We start from the raw sequence: 17328 nt of genomic DNA, 5'->3' as shown, positions 1-17328 counted from the left end.
ACAAAACAAAACAAAACAAAACAAAAAAAACACGACTAAAACTGCTGAAAATTTTTTATTTAAAAATGATTGTCTGTTTAGTGCTCATCTCTGACCATTTTACTGATTATTTCATCTGTTATTTCTAAATATTAGAAGAAGAAGAAGAAGAAGAAGAAGAAGAAGAAGAAGAAGAAGAAGAAGAAGAAGAAGAAGAAGAGCAGTTCCTATCGTGGGCTTTTACTTCCAGACCTGGTCCGGATGTGGTGCGCTTATGTCTCGGGTTTTGTCAATCGAAGTACGGGCTTAATGGTGAACTCAGGTGCCCCCAGTTCACCGAAGAGGGCTGCAACTGTTTTTACAGCTGACACACTTCCCTTTTCAAACAGGTCAGTTACTCACTACTCATTTCTCTACCTATGGGCTGCGCGTGGCCACGAACCAACTGCGTAAATAACAACAACAACAACATCATCAACAACAACAAGAGTGACACTGAACAACAAAGAGGAGCGTTTACAATACACATACACGCCCTCAGCCTGTGTGTGTGTGTTTGTGTGTGTGTGTGTGTGTTTATGTTGTGTAAAGTGGTTTAAGCGCCGTTCGCTGGTTGATAAAGTGTCTCGCGCCTCGCATTGAGCGTCCGGTGGATGATAAACACCACAGGAGCCGCTGTGCGTTACCGGTAAAACTTTATTATTAAATGCATCAGCTTCGGGGGGACAGATATGACTGGTGCTGCTTTATTCTCCCTCCTTCTCATCTCCTGAACGGTAGGCTTCTGAACCAATGGAGGGGAGGGAGAGACGGGAGGAGGAGGGGGAGGAGGAGGAGGAGGGGGTGGGGGGTGTAACAGCCTACAACCATCTTTTCTGTCCCGTTTATCCGCCATACAGCCCAGCTCGGTACTACCGTAAACTAACTTCCTGCATGTGGCCGTAGGTCGGGCCGGATCTGCGGGTGCGCGGCCGCTGCTGCTGTCCACGCGGGCCTCTCCCCCCTTCTCCGTGGATGGTGCGTAATAATATCATCTGGAGAGGCCGAGGCCGACATTTTAGCCCGGTCCGCAGGAGCCTTAACTCCGAGGGGACAAACGAGGACACGCGATAAGGTAAAGCCCATCTCACAGCCAAATAAACGCGCCTTTACGTCAAGTTCACCGGCTCAGAAGTTGTTTCCAAATGGAAAAGACTCCAGTTACAAACATCTAGGCTTTTAACGGTCTCCTTAGATTAAAAAAATGGCCACTTTCACATGGATTTACATACAGTATGGCACAGAAGTGACTTGGAATATTCGACAAACACAATAGACACATGTTTTTGGGAAAGTCAGTATCTGTCAAAGAAAATAACATTTGGAAATATTTTCAGAAATGCAGTTGTGTAACTCCCTTATGTTTTTTATTTATTTATTTATTTATTTTTATCATAGATGCATATTTTATGTTTCTAATTTCCTGCGCGGATAAGCTGTTAGAAAAGCTTCCACTGAGTGAGTGTGTGTGTGTTTTCTTACTTGAAATGACCAGACTTTACAGTTTCATAGATATAAAGTCCTCATTTTCCACCGAGTGTTCCCTAACTTGTCTGAGCCTGTAACATTACCACCAGCAGCACCTGCAGGTGGACAAACAGCAGCCAAAGTTCTGTGATTTATCCCTTGCGGCAACTTTTATATATTTAACAGAAGTCCGAGATGTGGACACTAAATGGAGGCTTGGCACATGCACGTGTCCGTATCCGTGAAGCTCATCCACATGCACACAGATCGGCCGAATCACCAGTTAAATGTTGGACATCCGGTGGCACTGCCAGCTGCGCCCCATTTTTTATTGTTGTCTGTGCGCTGGAAGGATCCCTGTTGTCTCGGCTGGAGACTCCGCGGTGCGTGGTGGCTGCTTTAGGTAGGAATATATGCTCTATTCGTTTTGAAAATGAAATAAAATGCACAGGTATTGGATGTGCGGTGTGGAGTAGCGGAGGGGCTGTGGTGTGGAAGAGCGGCTGTTCCGTCGCCGTGCCATGCGGGACACACCGCCGGCTGCCACCGTGCCACCTCTGCCGCTCCACCGGGGCTGCTGTTCTCCTCTCCAGCTGTGCGGATCCACGGCCCCGCCATGACCCGTCAGGCTTTGTTGCAGGGGTTGTTTCGTGTCTATATTACCGGGGTTTCGAGTTGTTTACGCGCACCGGATGGACAGGGAGCGAGGGGCGGCGGAAAGGGGGGTGGGGGGCACTTTGGCTCTCCATCATTACGGGGAAAGGAGCTCCAAGGACACGGAGAGGAGAGGCAAAAGGGGGCGCATCCTCGGCCCTTTAGGTTATTTGATTTTTCCGACGCATTGATTAAAGTTTCTTTTAATTGGAGGAGAAAGAGCGATTTGTCAGGCGAGACGCAGCTTTGTCCGCCGCCCAGATTTTTGGAGCTTTAATTTGGCAAATTGGCTTCCCAGACAGATCGACAGCCAGCCCGTCTCTGCTCCCTGCGTCCCCGCTTCCCCCCTCTCTGTTTTCGGGCACGCTCTCTGCCATCGCAGCCTCTTCATGGACTCCTGCCTAATTTACTTTTCCCCACCGCTGTCCTCGTCTCTCCGTGCGTAACCTCCATCCGTCCGTTACCCACTTGTCCTCTATCAGACCGGTACATTTCTTTTCTGATTTGAAGAGGCCTCCAGCTGCTAAAGGTTCATTGTCTGGTCAGGCTGTTGTTGCTCCAAATTTGCCTCATGATGTCCTCTCAGAATGACTCGGTTTCATTTCCAGATGTGTGTGGTAGTTCTTTGGTTTGGAGCTACAGTTGTGTTTTAGCACCTTATATTTTGAAAGTTAGGATATAAAAATTGTCTTTCAGTAGTAAAACACTGATGCCATATGAGATGTGAATACCTTAAAATACTAAAAGGGACTAAATAAAGCAGATTTTTAAGAAAAGAAAGTGTTATATTCTGCTTGAAACTCACTTTTATTATTTTGAAACCTGCAAACAGATGCAATTGTGCTGATTTTACACTGTTTTTGTGGACAATACCCCCATTCTCTGTTATATAACAAGCTGCTGCATGAATATGGGGTCATTTGCGGTGACTAGAGTACTTCCTAATCCTGTGATTGCGAAGTCAGTTGCACTATCACCTAAAGAGACAAGACGTTCTCTGTGAACTGGAGCATGGGATATGGAAAATCACCTCAGGAATGAAGTGTTGCACACATGCTGCTCTACACAAATCCATAATGTTACCACACTGAGAATGGCAGCTCCCGTGTTTACATTGTCAGTATGTATTTGATGTAGTTGTTACATAAGCTGCAGTTGTGTTGGCATCCGCTTCTCTTGCAGAGTCCTGTTTAGAGAGGACTAAATGGATTGCCAGCTGCATGTATTGGTGGTTATTGACCCACAGCGGTTTGAGATGAAGCACTTTCCCTTTGTTTTTGTACTGATCCGCTGTCATTGTGTGTTTTTAAGCATGGAGACGTTTGGACTGAGCTTATGTTGAACCAACACACAATAATAAATGATTGCAGGCTTGTTATTCCATAAAAGGCACACCTCACTCCTGTATCAGCCACAGTATAAACAAATAAAGGTAACAAAAAAAATTGTTTGGTGCATTGGGTTTTACAGTTTAAATTTACTTTGCAGCAATAGCAAATACCTTCAAGAGATCACAGTGTGATAAAAGAACGTCACTGAGGTGCATGTTCCAGAAATAGTTGGGGGAAAAATATGCTTTATAAGCTGCTGGAAGTCACTTTGGTTTATCCAATTGGCAACTCAAAGGCTAATTTTTGTGTTATGTTTCTGTAAGAACTCAAGCACTTTTTAAGTTTATGCAAGCGAGCAGTTGATGTTAAAACTACATAGGCTTAATCCTTGTTGAAACTCAGTGCTTTGAATCCCTGATGCTCCTGCTTTCACTTTTGCTGCTGTAAGTTCATGATAGAGGTGTGTATTCTTTGTGTGACCATTATTACTGTTGTTCCATTAGTTTATCTCCTCCAAAACACTGTATGTGTCTGATAAGTGTTTGTGTACACAGTATGTCAGTAGCTGGCTTGCTCATTGTGCCAAATACCAGTTTTCCATGTGGCGTGCCAGGGCAGTGTCATAACCGCCCCGCCAGTCCTCATTTCCTCATTCTTGTGTGCCTGAGGTCAGTCACAGAGAACGTATTATGGCATTGTTCTTGAATCACTGAACCCGGGTCTGTGGGAGCTGCTTTGGCCTTTTTTTTTTCTCCAGGTACTGAATAGTGGGTCTGCATTGTTTCTGCTGTGTGTGTGTGTGTGTGTGTGTGTGTGTGTGTGTGTGTGTGTGTGTGTGTGTGTGTAGAGCTGTTGCTCAGGATTTCATCATGTCTCCGTCTGAAAGGAGCTTGGCCTGATCAGGAGTTTGCACTGTGGCTTCCTTTTCTCTACCAGAGAATTAGAGTTTTGGCCACACAGACATTAACCGGCGCAGAGAGGAATAATCTAATTGGTTGAGTTTTCCCGTAGTAGGCGGAGCTAGAAACAAGCGCCTTAGAGGACGAGTTTAGCTAGGTTAAAGGATAACGGTGGGCATGCCTCTGTGTTTGATCATTAACAAAGGTCATGAAAATAAAAAAAAAATAACAAACAGAGCAATGAAATGATACTGTTTAAAGTGTTAGCTGGGTTGTAAATCTTCACGCTCTGTGCAGTTGAGATCTATTGTCATCCAAAAACTATTAAAAACTCATCAGTGAGCCACGTCACTGCATGGGGTGACATGTTCCTTCATTACTGTGAACACACACCGTTGTTTTTGGACCCACTCCACTTACACTGCCTCGCTGCCACAAATACTCACTAAAGCAACAGATACGAACTAATTTGTTGATGAGAATAGTTCCCAAAGTGTCACGTTTTCCTCTTGTTCAATTTACGTCTGCTGAAAACCAAAGAGGCCAGCTGTTCCAGACTTAAACTGGCTGTCTGGGGTTTTAGTTTTGGAATAAGCATCAGTGTTATCCTTAAAAACCAAAGATTTAAGTGCAGATTTGAAGCACTTGTTCTTTTCATTTCCTGCAACTCTATACTTGTCTCTGAGACGTAGTGAAGTACAAGTATTATGCTTTTTACCTGACGACATGGCTTTTCAGATACAGTTTTTCATTCTCTTCTTGTTGTGTGCACTATATCAGGGGTGTCAAACATACAGGCTCGAATCCAGCTCATGGGATGAATTTGCCAAGTGCAAAATTACACAGAAGATATTAACAGTCAAAGGTGTCACCGACAAGATGTTTAGATTGAAAGACTGTTTTTCAGTTTCAGATTCCTGTTGCTAAATATTCTTGTGCTTTTGCAAATCCACTGTAATCTGTAAATTGTACCGCACATGTGTAAATGATAAACTAATGCATAATACTGTTAAAATTGTACTTAATTGTCTTTAGAAATTTCAGGTCATAGTTCATGTTATTCGTATTTTTTTGGGAAATGGATAGATCGTAAATGTAAATAGTTTCATACTGTAATTTTAGTTCATTTCCACTAAAATGAAGAGGAAAAATTTGGATTTGACATTATTTATAGGTTATTTTGTTATTATTTTACTGGTCTGGCCCACTTGAGATCGTATTGGGCTAAATGTGGCCCCTGAAACTAAAATGAATTTGACACCCCTGCACTATATGGACAAGCCTGTAGGACTTCCTATTCCTGTTGATTTGAAATTATATGTATGTTGTTCTCAATAATTATCATGATAAATGCCAAGCCAATATTTCTATTAAAGGCTGATTTCTCTTTCTAAGTGAGAATTGAAGAAATCAGATATTATTTGTGTGTTAAAATGATTATTTATTGTCAGGTCTTTACAAATGTTTCAGAAATCTAGACGGAGAACGTTTATAATGATAGGTGAGTAAAATTAAGTGAAAGCAGGCTCATTTTGTAAGAGTTTTAGATGATAATATCAGCAAAATTAACCCCAAAGATGAAATAAAAGTGTTGATAGTAATGATATTTACAGCAACATCTCCCTTTAGTAATGAAACGCCTGAACTCAATTTGTCCTGATACTTTTTAGGAGATCTCCAAATGTCTTAATTTTGTGTTTCCATTGTGTGATGAGCTTGCGGAATATGATGCATGACTGTAGATGACACTGCATACAATGTATAAAACTTAATAGTCTTTATTTACAGAGCATTTTGAAAACAAAATACAAAGAAACTGACCAAAAGGTTATAAAAAATCAATTAAGTAGCGAGGCAAACAAGTAGCTCAGATAAAACCAGGATATACCCTCTGGTAAAAATACGTTTTAAGAAGAGACACCAGTTCAAATGACCTGATTTCCAGCTCATTTCAGAGCTTTGGGGCCAAAACGTCAAAGTCTCCGTCCCCTTTAGTCTCCAAGTTGATTAGCCCATAAAGACCTAAACATCCACCAGCGACCAAAACCATTTTCTGATCTAAACAGTTTAATACCTGTTGATCCACTAATCCTATTAATACATGTAAATAATTGGTGTAAAATGCAGTTTGTCATCTTTTCATGGTCATCAGATATGACCCATTTGGATGTTCAGAGGCTTCGTAGTTACCATGGAAACACCGTCATCTTCTACAACATTGATTCACCAGTAAAAGCCATGGAGTTTGATAAATGATAGTGGATGGAAATACTTGTTTTATGTTCATTTAATGATATATTTTACTGAAAAAGTCACTTTTCCTTCTGTTTCCTATGTTTTTGATATAATAACCCTCAACTTTAATCAGAGTTTTTATGAACACCGATAGGATTACCTAGTACATGACATATTGGAAAATACCTGATTTTCACTGGAAAAATGTAAAATACGGAGGATTATTTTATAATAAATGGTGACAAATCACTTAAGAAATGTTAAATATAGAGGAAAAAAATCATCTGGGAAGTACCACAAAAGTCGCACTAGGTCTTCATGGGTTAAATGAGCTCAATCCTGAATATGTACATCACTAAAACATTTGTCAAAAACATTATACAGTTAGGCCTGTAATGCACATTTGACATCTGGAATTGACTCTAGACCTTTTATCTGCTTCATTTGTCATAGAATAACCAGGAACAGGATACATCTAGACATGGAGCCGAGTGTCAGTCAGTTGTCCAGTTACTTTTGAACCTCTGAAAATGGAGGGAAACTGGTTGAAAATGGTTGTAATTCCTAATGGAATATTTTTGTTAAACCCCTTGAAAAGTTCACGCTTCAATCACATCTGTATTGTTTGATATCAGATCCACTGTGGTTTTGAACAGAGGTACCATTAGAAAGTCTGTCACCGTCCAATTATTTATGAACCCAACCGTGTAATGGTATAAAACCGGCAATTTTATCTGAACTTTTAAGCGCATTTTGCTGACAGTACTTAAATACTTTTACTTCAACAAGGTTTTCAATGCAGAACATGTACTTGTGCTGTATGTTTGCTCTACTAAATATAAATACTTTACTAAAGAAGGTACTAAGTGTTAAGTATCAGCTTGGTTCACTTTGTTCATTTTGTATAACAAGGCTGCACATTTCAGACAGTGCTAAGATGTAGCCTTCAGGATGTCGCTCTCGTCCTCTATTCACCCCTTCACCTTTTGTGTGTTTTTTTTTTTTTCCTGCTGGACACTTGAATGCTGCTTTACAGCCACAAAACGTCTGCTTTGTGTCCTCTGAAGAGATTATTAAACCAAACCAGTGAGAGAAACCTGCTGTGTTTCCACTCTTATCTTTCTGAACCTGTTTCTTAATTCTTTCCTGTACCGGTTGTGTAATTTTTAGCACTTTCATTTAACACTTTGATGCAGTTTGTGATAACAGCATCACATCACACTGAAAAAAAAGACAAATGCTTCTCAGTGTTTATCTTGGCATTAACGTACAAACTCCTGAATACTTTGCAACTCTACAGAATGAAATTCAACCCTTTCCTAGTACATGAAAGCATCTGTATTTGTTGGTTTTAAATGCTTATTGATGACAGGTCTTTTTCAGGAAGTGATATGTCCTACATTTCTGACAGCAGCACCGTGTTTTTATTTCTTCATGTTGAATAAGAAGATGTATTAATAGAAAAAACAGCTGTACAGACAATAAGAGATCTAACTGTCACAATGGTTATTACCATAAAATGCAAAGTGCAAAAACGCATCACACCAAAAAGACCAACAGCTGACGGAAGCTTTGAAATGTTTGCTAAAAACGTTAAAAAAAAAAAAAAATCCTTTATTCAACAGTATTTCTGTATGTCATTGTCTTTTCTGTTGTTTGTCTTTAATGTGGCCCAAACCTGTGCTGTTTAGTGTGAAAAAAACAATCGCATTGTTCGAACTTATGATTCCACTTAATCCTCTGCAGATTCACACTGCATTCTCACATCTCCACACTTTACAACGTGTTTACTCTCAGTGCTTTATTGCTATATAATTTGCATCTTGGCCTCCGATGAACCCTCTTCTGACTTCCCTATTCTCTATTCCTCCTGGTTTTCTCTCTTCCAGACGGGAGGGCTGAAAGCTGCAGGACTGAGTCATGTGAAAAGGCATCGACCACTTGGCCCTTTTCAACTCTCAACCTTTGGTAACAACAACAACAATGTCGTCTCCTTTCCCTCTCCGTTTTGCTTTGTCTTTGTTTTGAAGTTTGTCCTTTAGTTCATTCTTTTTTTCCCCCCTCATCCCCTTGCGTCCGTGTTCAGATCTGAACTTGTGTTTTTGCAGCCGAACCCAGCTGAACTGACGTTGTGACCGCGACCTGACACCCTCCTGCCTCGGGCATGCCTCAGGTAAAGTAGAAGCGCCGCCGAAGCCTCGTTTCCTCTGAATCATCACCTCTTTGCCAGGTCGGGGTCTTACTCTGTGTTTCTTTGTGTTTCCGCCTCCTCAGCCGGGTATGAATGGGATGGAGCCTGCGTTTGGCGAGGCCTACGGGGGCCACAGGGGTCTGCTGAGCCCCTACCCTCTGGCCATGTCGCCACAAGGGGGCAGGACTGAGTACGACCAGGTGAGACCAGTAAAGAGGTTCAAACGTCACTCAGATCGCAGTGTGGCATCCCAGAGGCTTTGGAAAACCTTTTGAAAAATTGACAGCTGTTGTTTATCTGCAAACAGTAAGAGGCATAAGTCGATGACCTTTAAACACTTTAATTAATGTTTTATTAACATATAAATACCTAGATATACCTCAGCTTGAAACCTCCCAACCTTTAGATCAACCTCATTAAAAAAAGGAGTCTAAATGTTTACCTCTTTCTCCTCAAATTTTTTTATGACGTGACCATAATGAAGAAAAACTACAGATTTGTGACACATTAAAGGAAAAAACAATTTTTTTGGATTTTACTTGATAAACTTCATTCAGATAACAGCACAGGGAGATCTTCCAGCTCCATGCAGTAAACATATATATAATCAGTATCACACTACACCCGTATACTGCAATAATAAATTTTTTGATGAAGTTAAAATGTGTCACAACATTTGGTACAGACCTCAGAAAAAAAATCACATATTTTCCATTCTCACTAACACAGTGACTCATATTACAACTGTAATATCTCTCAGAGTCAGTGGTGATAAAAGCCTGCGCCAAGATCAGTGTTTGAAATAACTATTTAGCCAGAGCTGATGCAGATACCAAGGGTGGTTTTTATTAGGGATGCACTGTATTCTAAATTCTGGGTTAAAATCTCTATGATATTCACATTAAATCTTGTTTGGTCTCTGTAGCCTATGTTATCTATATTTATTCCTGTTGTTTTTGTTGTTGTTATTCCATCTTTTATGCCACAGAAAACAAGAACTCTTCAGTGTGTAACAAAAATCAGATTAACAGAACAGTTTTAAAGTCTTTCAGTCCATCATTACATTATCTTTCAAGAAACAAATATTCTTTCACACTAATTATGATCAAATCTGTAGCATAACTAAGCTGATATTGTTTGTCATCAGTGAAGAACCACCTTAGATTCCAGTAAATGTGTTTCAGCTAATGCGACTGGTTTATCTTGATATTTACTTGTTTACATGGTTTATTTTCTTCTGTTTTGTTAGTAACTGCTAGTGTGCTAACTGTTAGCAGGTAAAGTCACAGTTTACATCAAAACCATTAAGTTTTGTTTTGTGTCTGAGATGCACAGAGTACATGACAGAACACAGGACATTCAGGCATGACATGTCAGTGTTTGTTTAGAACAGAGTTTGCGCTACTGAAACTGCAGACGGATGCTGTGGCTGAGGTATAAACAGACACAGAATTCGAACAACATCAACTAAATGTCGGCCATTAGCATCAGTCAATATTAGGTATTTTGCTAGTAGGTCAAAAAGGTGAATATTGATACAGATGTTGATGATGGAGGCTGGTTGATCAGTGCATCCCCAGTCAAAATAATCATACTGTGATTTTTTTCTTTTTCCTTTACATATCTTTCTGTTTTAATGTAAAGACATTTAATGTCTGTTTTAAAGCTGTCCTTCTACGCCTATTACATCACTTTCCCTTCTTTAAGGCTGGAGCTGCAATTAGGAGGAAAATGCCAGTTTGTAAATTCACCCCTTCCCCCTGCAGCTGTCTCCTCTCGGTCCAAAGACTAAATATAAATATAGATGCAACTGATGGCGTAATAGGAAAGCCATGCCACTTCAGAGAGTCACCTCTGATGGAATCTGATCAGTGATTGGTAATGACAGCTGTCAGTCATACTTAACCCTCCCACTTGTCTGAAAACATCTGTGATTAGACTAAATTTGAGCGTCACAGGGTGGATTTTCTACAGCCTGAAAATGCAGTCAGTGAATAAATGCAGACATTTCATGTCCTCTAGGACCACTTCAAATACGATATGCTGAAAGGTAATTCAAAATCAAGCACTGCAGCTTTAAGGCCCATCAACCGATCTAAATAATTACTATATTTCATTTCGACCACAGTTCTACAATCTACATACTGACAACAGTGTTGCTACTCATAAAATCTAATCATGAACAGTAATTGAAATAGGTCATGTCCAGTCCACAGTAGCATGGATGTTTGTAGTTTGTTTTCTTCCTCCATTTTATATTTTGCATTGTTGTGTGTACATAAATAAATAAAATGTATTTTATTTATTTAGAAACAATTCTGTCCACACAACAATGCAAAATGACTCCAAACTGGTCCAAACTCTAAGACAAACCATAGTATGTGTTGTCCAACCTGTGGACACTGTGGATAATACGGGATGTAGCAGACGCTTTAATCTGTCATGAAGGTGAAGCAGCAACAGGTTCAGTTATAAACTTACCTTAAGTGTTGGTTGTGGTTGTGGAAGTGTGTTCTTTCCATGATGTGTATTTGTCCATAACGCTGGTTTGGTCCAGTCTGTCTCCTCAAGGTATTGGTGCTGACCTCCATCTACTGCAGCTCATACATTGGTTTATACACATGGATTAGGTGTTTCAGATGCAGATTCATCACACAAACACATAATAGACATGATCAGAATAGAGATGAACACCATTGTTTTCCAGTCTCTACGTTTTCCCTGAACACACAGATGTGCACAAACCAGAATGAATAATCCTTGCAAATATATTTGTTGTTCTGCATTAGTGAGGTATCAGTTTCCAGACTGGACACTTACCCTGGACTCTCCCAGTTGGTAATTCCCACCCATGGCAGCCATGTTACAGTCAGACGGTTTAATAATGAGCTAATTAACTGCACTTACATTCATTCAAAGGGCATCTTAAATATAAATCAATCCTTAACAAACAGGATTTTAAAAAATATAGATCAAGCCTGGATGAGGTTTGATGTTAAAGTATTTCCACTGTTTTCAATAACTAAATAGTCACATATGTCACTCTTTTGCAGTAAAAATTACAGCTTCAAACACCACTATTTTAACCTTCTCATAATTCATGCTTTATCAAAAAAAAAAAAAAAAAAAAACATTCTTATTGTTGAAAAAGCATTTATATCTAAGGAAAGATCAAAACACTTGCACTTTGTGGATACAATATATTTATTATACAACATGGAGACAGTCAATATTTACTATAAAAGAGAGAACAAAGAAAATCATTTTCACGGCTGCGTTCTGTGATCTCAATGTTCGATAATTTGATGTTAACAGCTTATGTATCCAAACAAATCACAAGATACTCAACCTCAACAAACAACAACTTGTTTTGACTGAAAAACAACTCATCATTAAGCTTTGACTTTTACCATATGACTAACTTTTTGACTCATTATGCAAGAGCATCCAGTGTTTTCAGCTTTCACACAATGTATTGGAACCTTTAACAAACTGAAATAATAATTTAATTTGTCTAAAATCTCTCTTAATGTTAGATGCAATTCTGTCTCAGTCAGATTTTTTTTATGATTATACAATGTACCAGGATGTAAGATAGGGACATTTTAGTTACTTTACTGTCATACAAATATTGGTGAGGAATGCTTTAATTGCCTTCCTGTTTATTTTCTGAACCATATACACAGTAAACAGTTTTTTTATATACTACCCAGGCCAAAAGGAGTCACACAGGCAGTATTTTGTTACCATTAGCTTGTATTACAGTACACATTCACTGTTTTATCACGTATACAACACAATGCTCATGCAACATTTATTTCAGTCCGTAGTTGCGTTAATGTTTCGTGCTGATCTTGTATGGATGATGGGAGAGTTGAACCAGTGTAACATTTTCTTCATCAAATCCATAAGATGCTCCCGAACTACTCTTTACCAACCTGATCCTAATTCATCCTGGTATTGTCATGTTAGAATATGTCTGAGTCATCAGCGAAGAAAAAACTCCCCTGATGTTCAGTCTTTTTCCTTCAGTATGTTCAGGTTCAGGTGACATCATTTTATGGACACATAATATTAATGAATTTGACCAACTGAACAACCCCAATTCAGAACACTGACCCCACAGACTTGGACTATAGGCACTAGGCATGATGGGTAATCACATCATCCACCTCTGGAACAGGGTCAATCTGGACTCATCAAACCACATGACCTTGATCCATTAAACACAGTCCAATCTTTATTCTCTTTACAACCTGATGGATGTTTAAGGAATAAGAAGCCTCTCACTGCATCAGTTGAAGAACTTGTTGCAGCTGAAACATTCATCACTGCAGTAATTATCAAATAGAAGGACCTGAACTGTTGGCGTAGTTAAATCCAGGTGGGGACTCTTTCTGTGTATTTTGTCTTTTTATTTGGGCCGAGAGTATAGAGCTGCAGAAGGAAGATGTGCATTGATTCAATTATGTTTTTTTTTTCCTCCTGATTTTGGCTCTTGCAGTTTTAAACTAGTTGCTAAAGAACATGTCATTCACTCGTCCAACATACTGACTGAACATATTTCTGTCATCTTGCAGATACCATTTTGTTTTTATAACTGTTGCAGCATATGGCGTTCAGAAAGCCATATGCATATGGCAGCTGCCACTGTAAATAATTGTACAAACAAAAACACTTGAGTGATCATGTACATAAGCCCACTGATGTCCCCACACAGCATCGATGTATACAACAGATATTGTGATTTGCCAGGAGCTCAAATACAGACTACAGTTATAATGGTCCAAATGAGCCAGATTTGTCTGTCCCCTTTTAGAGCATACTCCTCATGCTAGGCTCCCCGGCATCGCCAAGGAAACGGCCCTTTGAGTTGCTTAGCGACCTGGTGGACGACGGTGGCTTCGGAGAGGACCTGCACCCAGAGCGCTGGGATGTGTCTGCCCTGGACGAGATGGCCCGCTACACCAAACTGGGCCTCGGGGTGGGAGGGGAGCTGCTGGCCTGCTCGGAGGAGGCCGTTCTAATGGGGCGCTGGGGCTGGAGCCGGGAGGAGGAAGAGGAGGAGAGGAGGAGGAGCAACAAGGCACCCACACACTCTGCACCTCCCGTCACCCAGGAGGTCCAGGCCACCGCTGCAGGGGGGGAGGAGGGGTGTATTAGCGTTGCCACAACGACAGAGAGGGAGTTAAGTGTTGCAGGAAGAGCAGCAGCAGGAGGAGGACAGGACGGGAGGTGCACAGTGGAAGTCTATCAGGTGGCACAGGAGGAAGAGGAGGCGGCAGCAGCGGCGGCGGCAGGTTTGACGCTGGAGCACTGCAGTGAGGAGCACAACTACTCTCTGAGCCAGGGAGGCGAGCTGGGGACTGGGCCTACTCACACCTCCCAGACAGAGGAGGTGGGTGTGGCGGAGGCGCCGAAGGAGGCGTGGGGCAATGAGGAAACCTCCCCCAAAACAGAGCTAGAGCTGGAGGAAGAAGACGAGGAGCAGGAGGAAGATGAGGAAGATGAGGAGGGGGATGAGGAGGACGAGGAGGAAGAGGGCGCTGAGGAGACAGCAGTGGAGGCCGAACTTTCTAGCTCCTCGGAAACTGAATGTGGTGAGTTTTGAAGATTTTCTGTTCCTATTCAATTCTGGTTCATTTGTGCTGATGCTGATACGAGAACTCGTTGTTATGGTTGGTGTTAAATTCACTGCACTGCTTCTGAAGATGTTCTGCTTATTAGAACATGTTTTTGAGGTGTGAGTGAAGTCATATGACTCTGCTGTGATGAGACACGTCAGTACGAGTGTTATTTATTAAAGATTTTTTAGTGTTTACTTTTAAAATGTTTTTTGTTCTAAACCCCTGTGATCCCTAAAAGACTGATGCTGACATAGAATTGACTGGTTGAGTCCTCTTTACATCATGAAGTTTATATAAAAACAGTAATGTTAACACCCTCCTGACCCTGATTGGGGGAAAGTGAAGCCATGTTCATTTTGTCACAGGGAAACAACACCATTAGATCAACCCCTCTGACAAAAACATACCTTTATCTTGCAGAACCACTACCTTAATATGTTATTTTATTTGTATTTGAGGTAACATGTTATAACACCAAAGCTTCACAACTGATAGAGTAGTTAACCTACGAGATAAAATGACTGTTTTTACCCCTCAGCACAACTTCTGGCCAAAGGGGTATTGTGATCGTTTTGTCGTCTATCTGTCCGTCTGTCTGTCCATTCAATAACATAATCGCATTATCTGAAGAATGCATTGATATACTGCATCTGCACCAAATTTATACTGTGGATGCATCTTGGCATTGAGCAGAAGCCTATTGAAAATAGGTCACCATGGCCCACTTTTTCAAGGTCCGATGGTCTTGTGCCTTGTGCAGTTATACTATCTGAGTACTTTCAAATATAAATATGTATGTAATAAATTTTACACAAAGACAATCTTATATAAATTATAGGGCTGTAACTTTCAACAGAATCTTACACTATATTTGGCCGAGGGGGATTAAAAGAGCGCAGCAATTTATGTTTGTCAAGTGTACCAGGTCTTTAAATCTATTTGGGAAAGGGTTATCTGATGGCCAGGTGAGAATACTCTAAATATAGTGTATACTTAGACTTCTGTGAGCCTAGTTTTAGGCTTGGTGCAGCACAATGAAACTAAGCCTTTCAGATCCACTCATGGCTGTGTTTATGCCACATGTTGAGGCTACACTTTCAGATTCACTTTAAAAGCATTCTTAGTGAAATGACACTTCACTTATCGATATAAAAAGGGATCGTAGAGGGAGAGTCCGACTGCTGAAACTGATAAGATATGATCAGTTTATGATGTTATGGCTCATTGTGTTGTAAATCTGAATTACAGAGATTATCAGACCAGATTGTTATTGAAGTAATGCATCTTTTACTTAATAAACATTCTCTGAGTGGTCAGAAAACGGCACACAAATCTGACAGCAGCAAAGTTTCACTCGGTCTGTTGTCAAATTAAGATACAGAAGTAATGATGGTAAATATTAACAGATGGTGTGATTAAAATATAAAAACATGAGTTAAGGTAGAAAAGCCTGGTTTGGGTGTTCTGTGCACATGTCGAGTTGCGGAATGCTTAACGTTATTGTAAAATGAGATTTATTTTTGTACCAACTCTGATTTAAGCAGTGTAATCTGTCATGTTTGATGGTTAGAGATTATTACTTCATGTGTGTGGATTTGTAGTGATTATTAACACTGGAAAAAAAAGGATTGGTTGTGACAGAGTGATATCATGTGAGTAAATTTTTGATTCAGAGATTATTGGAGTTGAACAGGGTGTTTACAGTCTGTGCTAAGCCTTCACCCATGACATTCAGTAGGTTTTATTGTAGCACCAGGTAGAACTACAGCCAAGTCAAAACTATTTACGTGAAGGTGTGTTTAGGATCCAGTACATCAGAAAAAAAAATAATTCACAGACTCCAACTATGTTAATGCATTCATTCATTTGAATGAATGTTTTATTTCAGACAAAAAGTACAATACAACTGACGAAAGCAAATTATCAACATACAACAAACAAACAAAAAAAAAAATATTTAGCTTCATTTACACATCCAAAAAGGGGTAGGAAGAGGTAAACGCTTATTTAATCCACCCCTTTATTACAATACAACAAACAAATTATATCACATTATATTAATACAACATGTAAAAGGGTCTATATTAGAGGTCCACCAGTATGGGTTTTTCTAAGGCCGATGCCAATTTTAAAAAATTTGGTCAGCCGATGGTTGATATTCACAGCTTATTTGTGAGGCTGATATTTAAGACGTTTTTTAAAAACACATTGACTGTAAAATACAGTTGAAACATTCAGATAATTCAGATTTTTATGCAGCAATATAAATAAAATTATTAATACATGTACACAAAGTACTCTTTTAACATTTATTGAACTTAAACTGCTGCCCACACAGGTGCCTGATCAAATATCTAATAACATTTTTACGATTTTTTAAATATCGGTTTTCAAAAAAAATTAATGCCGATGGCCGATTTTGAAAAAAATCAATATATCAGCCCAATACATCATCTGGCTAATATATTGGTCTACCTCTGGTCTATATCAGTCAATATAATAATTATCATATATATATATATATATATATATATATATATATATATATATATATATATATATATATATATATATAATTCTGCATCATCTTCCACCACATATATGCTAAATATAAACCCATATAAAAAGAACTGACTGAAGTTTATAACTTATATTTTATATGTACATGTATTCTACTACGTATTAGCCAAGCTGTCTGTACTCCACTCCACCCACCTAAATGATCTGCCCCAATATTCACCAGCATCATCACATTCAACATCCACCCTCTTTCTAAAAAAATCTTCAGCCAAAGATTCTTGTACATTTTTTTAAGTGATACATTTTTATCCATTCTTTCAACTCCTTCACCAAACTGCTCCACAAATTCCCACATATTGTCATGTGCATGTTTTCATTGTGGTTTT

At 39.7% G+C, this 17328-nt stretch overlaps 1 protein-coding gene across 11 annotated transcripts in view; it reads left to right on the top strand.

The window, feature by feature from the left end:
- Positions 1–250: 250 nt before the first annotated feature.
- Positions 251–17328, top strand: part of LOC115418719 (CREB3 regulatory factor-like) — a 62796-nt gene continuing 45718 nt past the window's right edge. For 5 of the 11 annotated variants that reach the window (XM_030133278.1, XM_030133279.1, XM_030133282.1 and 2 more), the window contains exons 1-5: positions 839–1093; positions 8494–8572; positions 8713–8777; positions 8879–8995; positions 13615–14395. In XM_030133278.1, the coding sequence (XP_029989138.1) occupies positions 8769–8777; positions 8879–8995; positions 13615–14395 (907 nt within the window). In that variant the 5' untranslated portion in view covers positions 839–1093; positions 8494–8572; positions 8713–8768. Of the gene's footprint in view, positions 369–734; positions 756–838; positions 1094–1471; positions 1889–8493; positions 8573–8690; positions 8778–8878; positions 8996–13614; positions 14396–17328 lie in introns of those variants that run through there. The other 6 variants (XM_030133276.1, XM_030133277.1, XM_030133283.1 and 3 more) reach the window with 6 other exon arrangements.

This window comes from Sphaeramia orbicularis, chromosome 1, assembly GCF_902148855.1.
Source record: "Sphaeramia orbicularis chromosome 1, fSphaOr1.1, whole genome shotgun sequence".
NCBI lineage: Eukaryota > Metazoa > Chordata > Actinopteri > Kurtiformes > Apogonidae > Sphaeramia > Sphaeramia orbicularis.
Note: the sequence above shows the minus strand (reverse complement) of the source record. Positions and strands in the feature narration are given on the sequence as shown.